This window comes from Gymnogyps californianus, chromosome 6 (genome assembly GCF_018139145.2).
Source record: "Gymnogyps californianus isolate 813 chromosome 6, ASM1813914v2, whole genome shotgun sequence".
NCBI lineage: Eukaryota > Metazoa > Chordata > Aves > Accipitriformes > Cathartidae > Gymnogyps > Gymnogyps californianus.
In genome coordinates this window covers 26441830-26454668 of record NC_059476.1, presented here as the reverse complement: position 1 = coordinate 26454668, position 12839 = coordinate 26441830, and the positions used below count along the sequence as shown (strand labels likewise).

Genomic DNA, 12839 nt, shown 5'->3' with positions numbered 1-12839 from the left:
AATGAATTTAACACCCACCCAGAGGCTGTTCTTAAGGTCCCCCTGTCTCTCTGATGATTCCCATTTTTTGTCAATGTTTATGGAAGTTTTATTGGAAATGGTATGTGTGTGGCTGAACCATTTAAAGTAATTTCTGTCTTGTCTTTGATCCTGTCACTAGTCATCCCTACTAATAATCTATGTTTTGTTTTATTTAAAAGAAAATAAGTATTGTATTTGGTATGAATGTAACAATGACTGTATAAAAGGAATGAAGAGTAACAGCATGTTTTCTTTCCAAAATGTATTGCTCTGATATGCAGTTGCTTATATACTGGTTGAAACCCTTATAGCAAGTCCTTTCTGCTACTTATATTTCCAGGTCCAAGCCTGTTTCCTGCATGTTAATGATGTGAAATATTAAAATGATGCATGATCTCCAGAACAACTGATAATAATAGTTAAAAACAGTCCCTGAAAGGGCGTTGCTTTTGAGAAGCACCATGGAGTCCTTCCCCTATTGAACAGAAGGGCTTAAATTTCCCACTTCATTGGTTTAAGTCTGATGAAAATGGTACAAAATGTTTTCCTTCCCAACCCTCTTTGCCCTTAAGGATGATTTCTTTTAATTTTCGTAAATGTGTCCTATCCTATTATTGACTGTTGACAAGATATGGCTACAAGTAAATGAAAACCAGGGACTGTTGCTAACCAATGACATAGCAGTTGAGAATTTCTGAGCAATGTGTTTTGCTACAGCATTTGATTAGAAAAAGTCTTTCAAAACAGCTACAATTAAAATAAAATGGGCCTGCCTTTTACCTCACCTACTGTTAGTGTGTCTCACAAATACCCTTTATTTTTCTTTCATTTCCTTAAAGTGAAAATAATAAAATAGGCATAATGGAAAGACTTCCACATTTTTGGTAACATATTTCACTTTTCTTTTTCTGCCCAACTTTTCAATTTTAAAGAATGTGTTGGGAAGAGTTAGACAGAGGGAAACCATGGGAAAACAAACGCTGTTTTGAATTTTCTGTGTAGTTTGAATGTGTATGCATCAAAAGCTGCAGTGGAAACCTTCTTACTAAAAGCCAAGCGCTGAGGAATGATGTACCATGCAATGAACAAGCCTGATGCTGCATGATGACTTTCTGAACAGCTGTAAGATAACTCTACTAGGATGCTAAAAGAACATGGCATTAGTCATGTGAGCAAAGTTTTAGAGGAATGGAGTCGCTGCTGAAGAGATCACTCATTCATCTCCCTCAATGCCTGTTTTCCACAATCATAATGTTACCCTTGCTTGACAAGTATACTGTATGGCAAGTCATCAAGGCCTTAGAACAGGACTTGACCCATTTGAGCGATTTCAGTCCCTCTTCCCTGGTGACTGTGGCATTAAGAAACTGGAAAAAAAATAAGAGCAATTACTTTAAATTTAATGTCATTACCATAATGCAGAAAAAGACATCCTAAACTGAAGGTACAGGCCAGAGAAACATTACCTTTTTTCTGCATTTGCTTTTAAGGTTTTGTTTTTGCCTGTCAGTGTTCTGGTTTGTTTTTAGTATAACTGAGTCAGTTCAATCTAAACCATTACCAAAAGTGTTGGTTCAGTGCAACATGTGAAACAATCTAAGTGGTCTTTGCATTTCTTCAGACTTAAACATACCTGTGATTCAGGGAACATAGAAAATTGCACGATGGTAATTACACGTGCATTTATAAAATATGATGCTGTATATTTCTAGAAATATATAACAAGGACATTCGAATGACTGAAGGGTAAAAATGTTCTATTCTAACCTGGCACTCCTTTTGGAATTAGCCTCTAATTCTACATGCAGTTATTTGGTCCTTGATCTACCTTTGAATCCAGAGCAGAAAACATGCCAATGATTGGTTCAGCATGTTTCAGTGGACCAATGCTCTGTGTGCTTTTGGTGATGCCTTATTTGTGAACTGATTTTAATGTCAAGCATATTTACCATTATTAGTTGTGTCTCTTCTATGGGCAAATTTTGGTATTCTGTCAAGAGTTAATTTGAATTCCTGAAGATATAATGTAAACAAAGTAAATTTTTCAGAAAATTTTATGAACATCTTGTAACTCTTTAGTAACGTGTAATTTATTGCAATAAAGGAGTTCCCTGGCACAGTTTAATACAGAGAAATTATTAGCATATGTTTAAGAATAAATATATTTATATATATGTGTATATATATGTATGTGTATAATGTATATGTGTGTGTGAATGTGTGTATGTAAGAATATATGTGTGTGTGTGTTTTTGTGTGTGTATGCATACATATATATATAGATATATAAAAGTCTTTGATTTTTACAGGAAGCAGGATAGGCCAAAAATTTCTAATGGATTCGCAACTTTAGATTTTTCTTTTCATTTTATCCCAGTAGTATTAATTGTGCCAAGGGAAAAATATATTCTTAGGATTCTCTGCTTTTACTATGTTCTTTTTTGATCCAAACACTTGACTGTAAACAGTAATTTTTCCCCATGTCTGCGGTCACCCTATAAGACTGAACAGAAATAAAAAGCAATTTATCTTTTGCCCTACTTTTAATGTACAGCCAAAGCGTTATCAATAATCTCATTGCATTTTTTTTCCTGGGTCAAGACTGTTAACATAAACTAAGGCCTGTATTAAATCCCTTAAATTACCTTCCAGCTGCCTTGTTATATATATAACCTTGCCATTAACCTGCTGCTCTTCCTCTCCTCCCATCCAACACATGGTTATAGCCAAGATGTCCATCTACAAGAGAATGAAACTGGCATGTTGTTTTGATTGCGGACGCTCTGAGCGTGACTGCTCTTGCATGTCAGGCAGTGTACATAGTAACATGGACACCCTTGAGAGAGCCTTCCCACTTTCTTCTGTCTCTGTTAATGATTGCTCCACCAGTTTACGTGCCTGTAAGTTTTAACACCAACACATGCTGTTCCATGTCTGTGATGTCTGTGATATCATCCCCGTCTTGTGTCGTACATTGTAGTTTTGTGAGTTTTACTGGGCTGATGCTTTTTAAAAAAGTCAAACCCAAATTTTAATACAGCTCTGTATTTATATTTCTGTTTTAATTTATTTTTAATATGAAAAATGTAATTCATTATTTTGCTTTGTGTGCTCTTTATGAAGCATGCTCTTGCAATAGCATGCAGGACCTTAGTAGTGCAGTTTGGTGACATGTTTTTTATTTAATTCATACAATATAAATTGTCATTAATTAAACAATAAGTGCTTCAGTGGAGGAACAGGCCTGTGTCTAAATCTATGACTGGTGCTAAGCGGACGGCTTTAATAGTGCTGGCACTAGAGCAGCATACAATAGGCAGTGAATAAATATACAGGATACAACTTACTAGCTGAACCGTAGTAGCTGGAATTCTATTCTATACCGCTACCACTATCTTTAGTTTTGTTTGTAACCTTTCATTCTCAATAAGGCAGGACCTTCCATCTAATACTGAAACCGCAGAAATCTTAGTAAAAATGATTGTACTTTTTGTAGTGCCTTTTTAGAAGGGCTAGCCTGATGCAAACTTCCTGATGCAAACTTTTTGAAATTAACTGTAGAATCTGTCCCATAGGACAGTACCATTCTGAAATATGCCCCAAAAGCTCTTTTGAAAGATCAGAGTTGAGGGGGAGAAGACAGAGAACTTAGAACAATTCTGTGTAGCCATTAATTCTTTGGGCAAACAGTAGGGTTTCCAAAGCTTTCTTTATCAGTGTGATGTCAACAATTGAGGAAGATGGTTACATAAAATGGTGATTTGTTTTTTTCACTTTCTTGTCCTCTTTAGACATTCATAACAGGCAAAACTATGTCTTGGGACAGGAACTGTTTTCCTTTCCCTACCCAAATGGAAAGAAAAACTATAAAATTATTCAGATACATCTATAAGGAGTATTAGGAGTTTTGATCAGAAAGCATGTCCGCTTTACAAGTCATCACAGATAAAAATGCCTTCCACTACTACGAGTATAATGTAGTTAGTAGATTATGCATCATGTTGCCTTTTGATACCATATGTGTATTGCAGTATATAGTCCAAGTGGTGAATGACTTTGCTTTAACCATTTTGAAATTTGAACTATTTTTCCAGACACAAACGTGGAGTATGTAACAATACTATGATTTTTGTTAGTATTTTTTGTCTGAAGATTGTGTCAATTAGACTGATTCTAATAGGATTTCTTAGAGATTTTACCAGAAATCTTCTCTCTGTATATGTGTGTAAGCATTCTGAATGTCCTTTTTATCTACTTGGTTGCAACTCATGCATCACCTCAGGGGAGATGGTTCCCAGTTTTAAGTCCGATTCTAAGTTACAGGAGTTTTTATCCTTTAAAGAGACCTTTATCAGAGTAAAACATAGCAAAACATATCTTGTTAAGAAAAGTGAACAAGAAACCTTCCTGGATTGAGAATTACTGCAGGCAGTGTTACTTACACAGCCTAACAGCCTCAGTAACACAGTGCCCGGTATAGTTTGCATTAATACAGACTAGTACAGAGAGTATGTGGTTGGGTCCCGGCACTGGTGTTAACAGCAGCCAGACCAGGCTAAGTGAATATGTGCCCTACCAATGGGTAAAATTTCTGCTATTAGCGTTGTTTGGCAAGGAAAGAAAAACCGTAATTTGTAGGTTTACCATAGCTTTCAAGTTCACTTAAGGCTCTACAGAGGCAGATAAAGTAAACATTTTTGATTGTGTTGCCTGCTGAGCCAAAAACCTCCACAATAATGGTATTATTTCCACCAAAAAACAATACTTTTGGGAAACACGTTAGATCTACGTTATATTTTGAAGGATAAGTGATATTGACAGCTTTGAGGATTTTTAGCATCCTATCTTTCAAGGGCCTTTTCCCCCTTCATCACTCCATCAAATCAAAAGAGATCTCGCTCTTCCCCTTGTGAGACTAGTCACCTTTGACTGTTAATAATAAGTACGAAAATCAATACCAATTCACACTCTTTGCAAAGCAGCATAAGCCTTTCTTTTCCAATTAAAATATATATACACACATGCAACGTCTCACTGGCAGGGCTTCAATAGAAATCAGTGTGTTTTCTTTGCAGTGCACAGGGGTCGTATGATGCCCATCTTGACAGAGCTAGTTAACTCAAAGAATGGCGGTGAGAGTCAGCTTTTCATTAAATATGAGCGGATGTGAAATGTAGAGTGTTTGACAATTAGAAATGGCAGCAGCAGAGCCCCAGAATCAAAGTGAGGTCAGATTGGTGGATCAGATTACCTCTCTTACATTCTTTAGTTGTTCTGAAAATCATTTTGAATTAGTGTCAGTGGAGCCATGATGGGTTTTGCCCTTTGTCTTTTACGCTAGGACTGTATTGTTTCCCCAGACACTCATTAAAGGTCATTATACTATTACAGGGCTTGCTTTGGTCATGGTGCCCCAGTTGGGTTGGCTTGCTTCTACAATTGCTTAATGCATTTCTTTCTTTCTTTCCTTTTTTTTTTTTTTTTTAACTTTTAGTTATAAAAGCAGGCTTTTTTTTCAAGGTAAATAAAATCACAGACCATTGTGTGAAACTTCTTGAAACAATGAGTAGCTTTTGTAAGGATTAATGCTGTTTGTAAGAATCTGATGTCAAGTAGAAGATATTAATTTACATATTCAATGATGTACACAGGATTTAGTGTACTAATTGTATAATATGTAGAGAAAGTAACACTTGCAGTGTATTTTCCACTGTGAATGAGTTTCTCTGTTATTATATTGTTGCCTGTACTTCCAGCAAATGAAAATCATATTTTGATTAAATATAATTACATTAAAATAGCTTTTGAGTTTATAGGCAGTTGTCTGGAAAAAAAAATGGATCTGATCTTTCTAAATATAAGGAAATAGAATTTTAGATTTTTTTCTGTCTACATTTTTTCAGATTTAGCTGCTTTTGGTAGATTGCTACATGAACAGCAGTCAAATGGTCCAGGCTTTTTTTGCAGTGGAGACTCAAGTGAATTAGAGTGAAGAAAGGCATTTAGCCACCGAAAAACCTGGGGTGGTTTATACAGTGAAATTATGTTACTAATAAGTGTGATGTTTCTTCTTAGGTCTGTGCCAAATCTTGGGGAGTGCCATTCAAATGATTAACTGATACAGACAGAATCTTAACCTGAACCATTTAATTTCTGTGTTTCTGTATCACCATATGGCTGTGCTTCTTAGGAACATCAAAAGTTCATGTTCCAAAAAGAAACCTTTTCTAAACTTGTCACTGTGCCCACTGCCATGGGAATCTAGATTTCCAAGGACATTCTTGATACTAGGCCCAGGCACATCTAATTCAGCTTGTGAGAAAACATGCTTTGGTATGCTCTGATAGTTCTGAGAAGCTTTATGTGAAGACTCTGACTTTGGTGAATATCAGGGATCTCCAGAGACAAGACTAATTATCACCATATTTTGAATTCAGGGTTCAGCTCAAACTCCTAGTCATCTTATGTGGAAAGAAAGACCATGCTAAGACAAGCTGGAGAAAGCTTAGCTTTTGAAAGTAGCCAAAGCATGTACCTACCTGTGTGCCAAGCCCAGTTTAGAACCATATATTCCATCTGGTCTTCTAGTGCCATCACATGGTTTATGTTGAACAGACAAGTTAGCTGCTGAGTCTTTCTCAAAGGATCTAAAATCGCCTTCTGCAAGATCAGATGAACATGTTGGGTAGCTTGAATAAGGATGGCTGTTGAACCAAGGTTGGTACACTGTGCTGAAGCTATGTCTGGCAATGTGGTTTAACAAGTTAGGTCAAGGAAAACTCTAGCTTCTTCACTGACCTGTGCTACTTAGGGCAATGTAGACTCTGCCTCTATGTCTTTACAACTTAAAAAAACTAATTCTATAATGAGAGTTGAAATGACTTGTCACTGATCTAGCCAGAGAGAAGAATGCATAACACACATCGGTCAGTGTATCTAAAACTAATCAGTTGTGTAACTATGCTTGGGCTTTTCCAAATGAGTTGACTATTAAGTCCTGGATTCCTAAATTACTGTCTGAAAAGACAGCATAGTCCTTATTTCTCCTAGAAGGCAAGAGTCGTATCATCTGCTTTCTACAGAACAAAACTAACCTACTACTTCTTTAGTCCTGCTGAAGTAGCGAAGACAACAAGAAATACGTGCTCTTATGGATGAGCTAAGGTGTAGGAATAGCCTGTATGTGCCCTGTCAGAGGACAACTTTCAGTGCTAGAATTTTCTTTTCACCCTTTAGCAACAATGGTTTCCCTTTTGCAGGATGCGTATATCACATTGTGGTGGCTAAAGACTTGGAGATTCTCAAACCAGCTATATATATGATCCCATTTACATTATATTTATAATACTCTGAATAGGAAAAGGTGGGGTACTGCCACTGCTCTCTCCCACTACACACCTTTTCTGAGCTGTGAGAATTCTATTGTGGCCACAGGAAGGATGGACGCTCATTTGCTCTGAAATTCTTACTTTTATATATGCTGCATAAACACCTTTCTCTTTAATATAACCTACTGCTCCCTCTGTAGTCACACTGTCTCATCTTTGTCCTGCACAAAAAGCCAATAGAACACCTTTAATGTTTTGAGGAAGAAGAAACTGAAGGAGTAAATAAGCAATTGGGTCTACTTCGAAAGGAAAGACAGATGTTGCCCCTCAGGTATGGCATCATAAGGTCATAAGCAAGCGATGATAATCAGATTGTTATGTTTTTTACAGCTCACTTCTATGGAATGACCCCACCTCTGTATACTGGAGAATGATATAGCATTATGTGGTGTAGCCTGTTTTTTTTTTTTTAAATGAGATTAATGAAAATGGGACATTAGAATGAGACATAGTGCCAAATAAATTCCTGTTAATTCAAAGCCACAGAGAATATAAATAATAAGCCTGTGAAACACACTGTGGGTGATATATTGATTTATGTAAAGCTAGTTCCAAATATTGTTCTTTCTTTTAGGATGACAGATTTTTACTTCAGTTACATCAGTTCCCATGTATTCAGGGTTGTGTTTCTGAGAATTGACATGGCTATGATGTTTCTTCTAAATACCTGTACAAGACTGCATGTGTCCCCTTTCCAGATACTGAAAATAATGTAAAATGGACACCCGTGTATATTTTAGTGTTCGATTTTGCAGACAAAATACTATTTTAGATAACTCAGTTAAGATACAAATCCAATACAGCTGGAAAAAAATCGGGCATATACACCTTAATGTGGTCTGTGTTGCTACTAGGCAATGAAGAAAACCAACTTACCTTCCTTAGCCACCTTCTCAGAATGAACTACTGTCAGGAAAGCCGCTGTTACCAAAACCGGCCAATGGGGTTTTGAAGCATATAAAACCAAACAATGAAACAATTGAAAAAGAAAATACCAATGTGGGAGATTCCTGTGCTCTTCTATAGAGGTTCTTATGGTGTAGCCACTGACATGAAGTCAATGCTTGTACATGCTAGCGATTTGCCATATTTGCAGCCAGCTCCTTAGCCTGTGGTACTGGCAAATCAGAAGCCAGACACCATGAGATCTGCTTTTCTGAGAATGAAAATCTCCTGATTACTCTTCCACTTTCTAGCTTAGTTTATATTTACAATTCTGCCTAACCCACTTTCTTTCCATCTTCTTCTCCTTGTGGCAGTTGTACAAAGATGCATGCAGGTGTTTCCACTAAAGAAGATAGGATGAATTGACTCAATATATGTAATCACAGTCTTAACTAGCATTCAAGAACTGCTTGCTGGAACAGTGGTTTCACTGAACCAACCCTTTGATTTGTCTGCCTTTCTCTCACTCTTGATGTGCAGACCGTCAGGTGATCCTCTCCTTGATGCAACTGTATGTTTTTCTGCATTGCTAACAGAGAGATAGAAACAGTGATCACAATGGGCTGGTATATGTCCTCCTGAGACTCCAAGCATCTCTTCTATAATTTTTTTCATGTGTATGAATGCACTGGGACTTTTGTATTTCCTTTTCAAACACTGAATAAACATTAATTACAGAGGGGGAAAAAAGTAACATGAAACAATAGGTATTTGACAATAGGTGACTTCAAGTCAAGACTTTCAACTGAAAGAGGGTAGATTTAGATTAGATGTGAGGAAGAAGTTCTTCACTGTGAGGGTGGTGAGGCACTGGAAGAGGTTGCCCAGAGAGGCTGTGGATGCCCCCTCCCTGGAAGTGTTCAGGCCACGTTGGATGGGGCTTTGAGCAACCTGGTCTAGTGGAAGGTGTCCCTGCCCATGGCAGGGGGGTTGGAACTAGATGACCTTTAAGGTCCCTTCCAAACCATTCTATGATTCTGTAAGTATGTAGTTTGACTCTAACACTCAAAAAATGAATCCTTTTTATTGTTCTATATTTTAATAGAACTTGAGTGCTGCTAAATTATTTAACTTTCTTTTGGATGTAATATGAGCATATAGATGAATACTGAGATGTAGAAATGCAAGAGTAGAAAAAACCCAAAACAACGCCCCCAAACCAAGCTGTTCCTTTTCAGACGGTAGAATGGTAAAAGTGAGACAATCTGACTCATTACTCATGACCAGAAAATATAAATAATGAAGCACACGCCTTTTCAGATTAGTTTTGTGACGCAGCGTATACCACTAGGCTGATGAGAGGGAGCTCTGCCCAATTTGTGATGTCTGTAACAAGGAGATGAACTCTCACATCACTATGGGATGGAGGCACTGCTAAGTTTAGCAGCAAATCTTTTGAAGAATTGGGAAGGTGGGGGAGGGAGAGATCAAGAAGTCTGCATTTAATTCCTTTAGGCCTTTACATTGAGCAGTGATTCTTACCAGGGTCACAGGGAAGAGACTAGTGAGTGGCTTGCTTTGATGGGGACAAGCTAGAAAAGATGCTGTCTGCATCCTGTGGAGTGAATTTAGCAGAGGGTCTTATGCAAGGTGACATGGAAATTATGTTTGCATTTTTAGTTCCTGAGTGTGGCTGGTTGTCATGAAACTCACCATGACAGTTTCTTACCACCAGGCAGCAGATTCTTCCTGTTACCTCCTTGGTGTGGGACAGATGCTAGCCGGTTAGGTCTCCTTCTCTACTGTTTCCTAGCTATTTCAAGCGACAGATGCCAGAGCTGGCTCGGTTTCAGCTTGAGCATTTCTGTCATAGCCCTGCCTTGAGCCCAAATTCTGACCTTTACTATATGAAATAAAGTATATATGAACAAGCAGTGGCTTGATCCAGAGCAGGCTTAGAGCAAATGTCAAGTGTCAAGTCAGTCTCCTGCCTCCTTATACCACCTGCATTAGGAACCTGGATTAGACCCTAGACTACAGCACTGACTGCCTTAGGCTTTATGGGTCTGGAGAGACATAACTTATTAACAAAGAGTTATTAAATTTTTATCAGTTTTATAACACAATGTAAATGCCTTCTATGAATTTACATTGTATTCATTATCATTTAAAACGTTAATTAAGTCAAAGTTGCATTTAATTCAGTTCTAAATGTGCCTTTGGGAGGAAGCTTTTAAAAACAGCTGCAGGATTGAGAAGCTCATTGATGCTGGGAAGTAGTTAGTACCACTTTTCAGGATAGGTCCCCCAAGCTGATTGCCATTTTGAGTCTTAGCTAATTTGTGTTGATGTTATTGGGCAAGGTCTCAAATTAATATTGAACCAATAACAGCAGAAAGCTATCAGCTCCTGCTAATCACAGATACGCTTTGATGCGTAATTCGTGTTCTTTTCAAATTGCTTCCAAACTCAAATGAACAGTTGATTCGTAAAGCCTGTACTTCTCATATTCTTGTATTATAATATTTTTTTTTTCATTTGATATCTTTATTGGTTGGCTCCTTTTATAATTCAGGGGAAAATATGTTCACTGACTTGGAATATTGTCCTTCAAATTCATAGAAAAAGAAGTCCTCTGGCCTAGGTCTTCTACATTTCATGTGATGTGAAGTTATTGTAGCGTATAGAAGGAGGTGCTTATTGAAATATACAACAGACCACAATAGTATCAACATATAAAGTGGAATACAGTTTATTTTTAAAAAACTAGAATAAAAGCTCTCCAAACCAAGTTAAAATGTGCTTGGCTTGCATTATGTATGGGAGTGTTATTGCTTTTGATGCCTTTTGATGTAAAAACAGGAGAAAGAAGGAAAAAAATCAAGCACAGTGTTTCCACCATCTGAATATTCCATTGAGACCCCTAGCATATTTAATTTATGCATACTTTTAATCAGGTAAGTAGTCACGTTAGCTATAGTGTGACCACTAATGTACATACTACGTGATTCATACTTCTAGAACTGGACCCAGAGGCAACCAACCTAATGCTTACCTAAGCTAGCAGAGTCCATTGAATTAGAACCAGAGATCTTCAGATTTTATGACGTTCAGTGTAGGTCCAGCAGAGTGGTCCAGCCCTCAGACTGGAAGCCAAAAGCAACTTGCAAGACAATTTTTTCTGGGTCATCGTATTTTTCACTGAGCACCTAGAAACTTTCCAGGTATTTGTATATGCCAGGATACATAACCTCATCAATTTTTTATGTGCTACATGAAAAGAGGAGGTTGTTGTCACATAAGTCCATACGTGGTTCTTGAAGGCCACAAAACAAGCACCCATCCTGTATCGTTGCTTTGATTGAGGTTATAGTAGACAGGAGGGAGTTGAACAGATGAGGAAAAGTTTTAATTTATTTTTAAGAAACCATAGATATATTTATTTTAGTAAGTTCTTAAATATGTTGATAATATACTTTAAAATAGGTTAAAGTTCAGTTGTACTTTTACTGTTTGAGACTATTCACCAGCTGCTGTTAGCATTCCTTTTTATAATACATTGATATGGGTTTCCTTGTGATATTTTACGTATTACCGAATGGTGTAATGCTGTGATTTGCTTATTATCAATGACTTTAGGAAACATACTATGTACTACTTCACACACACATGCTTCACTGATACTTATCAGATCTTGTTAGCACAGTACAATTATTCTGAAAAGGAAGGGTGGAAAAAGTGTTATTACTATGTAAGATGTGGCCAGTGTCATCTGGTTAAAAATTCATGTGGACATTTTAGTTTGACTGGAAATTCTACTTAGGCAAATGTGAAACAAAAATGGCACAAGGCAAAGATGCCAATCTTGACTGTGCCACTGACTACCTGACTATGGTTCTTTTTCCATCCAGAGACTGAGAATGCTGTATTCTCAATATATTATATTACATTTTGCACTAAGAAGTGCTTTGAGATCCTTACGTTTTGAAGTACTGAATATAAGCCTGGGTGTCCTTTTGACATAGTGATTCTCCTGTAGGGGCCAATTTTCATGTCTTTGATCTTTGCTGAAGGAGGTCATAGATACACAGCAAGGAGGAGAGGAAAGTGAAATGGTGTACATGACAGAAAGAAGGAATGGGGAAATTACCAGAACTGCCTTGCTGCTGTCTAATTTAGGGAGGTTTTGAAAGGGGATACTATCTAAGAGGGCATGAATAGCTTCTGTTTATCTGCATCAACAGAGAAGAATCTCTTTTTAGATTTCTGGAAAAAAAATATTTTAAAAATTGTCTGCAGTTTTTAGCTGCTTCTGAACTTTAATTGGAATGCAGACCTTGTTTACTGTGAAGAACTGCTGAAGGAAATCCAAAAAATCATTATAGTGTCTTTGATCTTTGTCATGCAGTTTCCTTTGTTCGTTCTTGCATAAAAGATTTTGCTTGCACTAAGCATGCTGCTTTCGCCATTCCCATGTTCCTGACATTGTCTTCACTCTCTAACTCAGTGCTGTTATGTGTCGTCTGACAATATGGAAGGAGATTT

General features: G+C 37.2%; 1 protein-coding gene across 12 annotated transcripts in view; it reads left to right on the top strand.

Moving 5' to 3' along the window:
• The window catches only part of KCNMA1 (potassium calcium-activated channel subfamily M alpha 1), a 520079-nt gene that overhangs the window by 421131 nt on the left and 86109 nt on the right, over positions 1-12839 (top strand). The window contains exon 19 of one of the 12 annotated variants that reach the window (XM_050898962.1): positions 2748-2921. The exons of the other annotated variants lie outside the window; for them this stretch is intronic. Coding sequence (XP_050754919.1) covers positions 2748-2921 — 174 coding nt within the window. The remainder of the gene's footprint in view (positions 1-2747; positions 2922-12839) is intronic. 12 annotated transcript variants of the gene reach the window in all.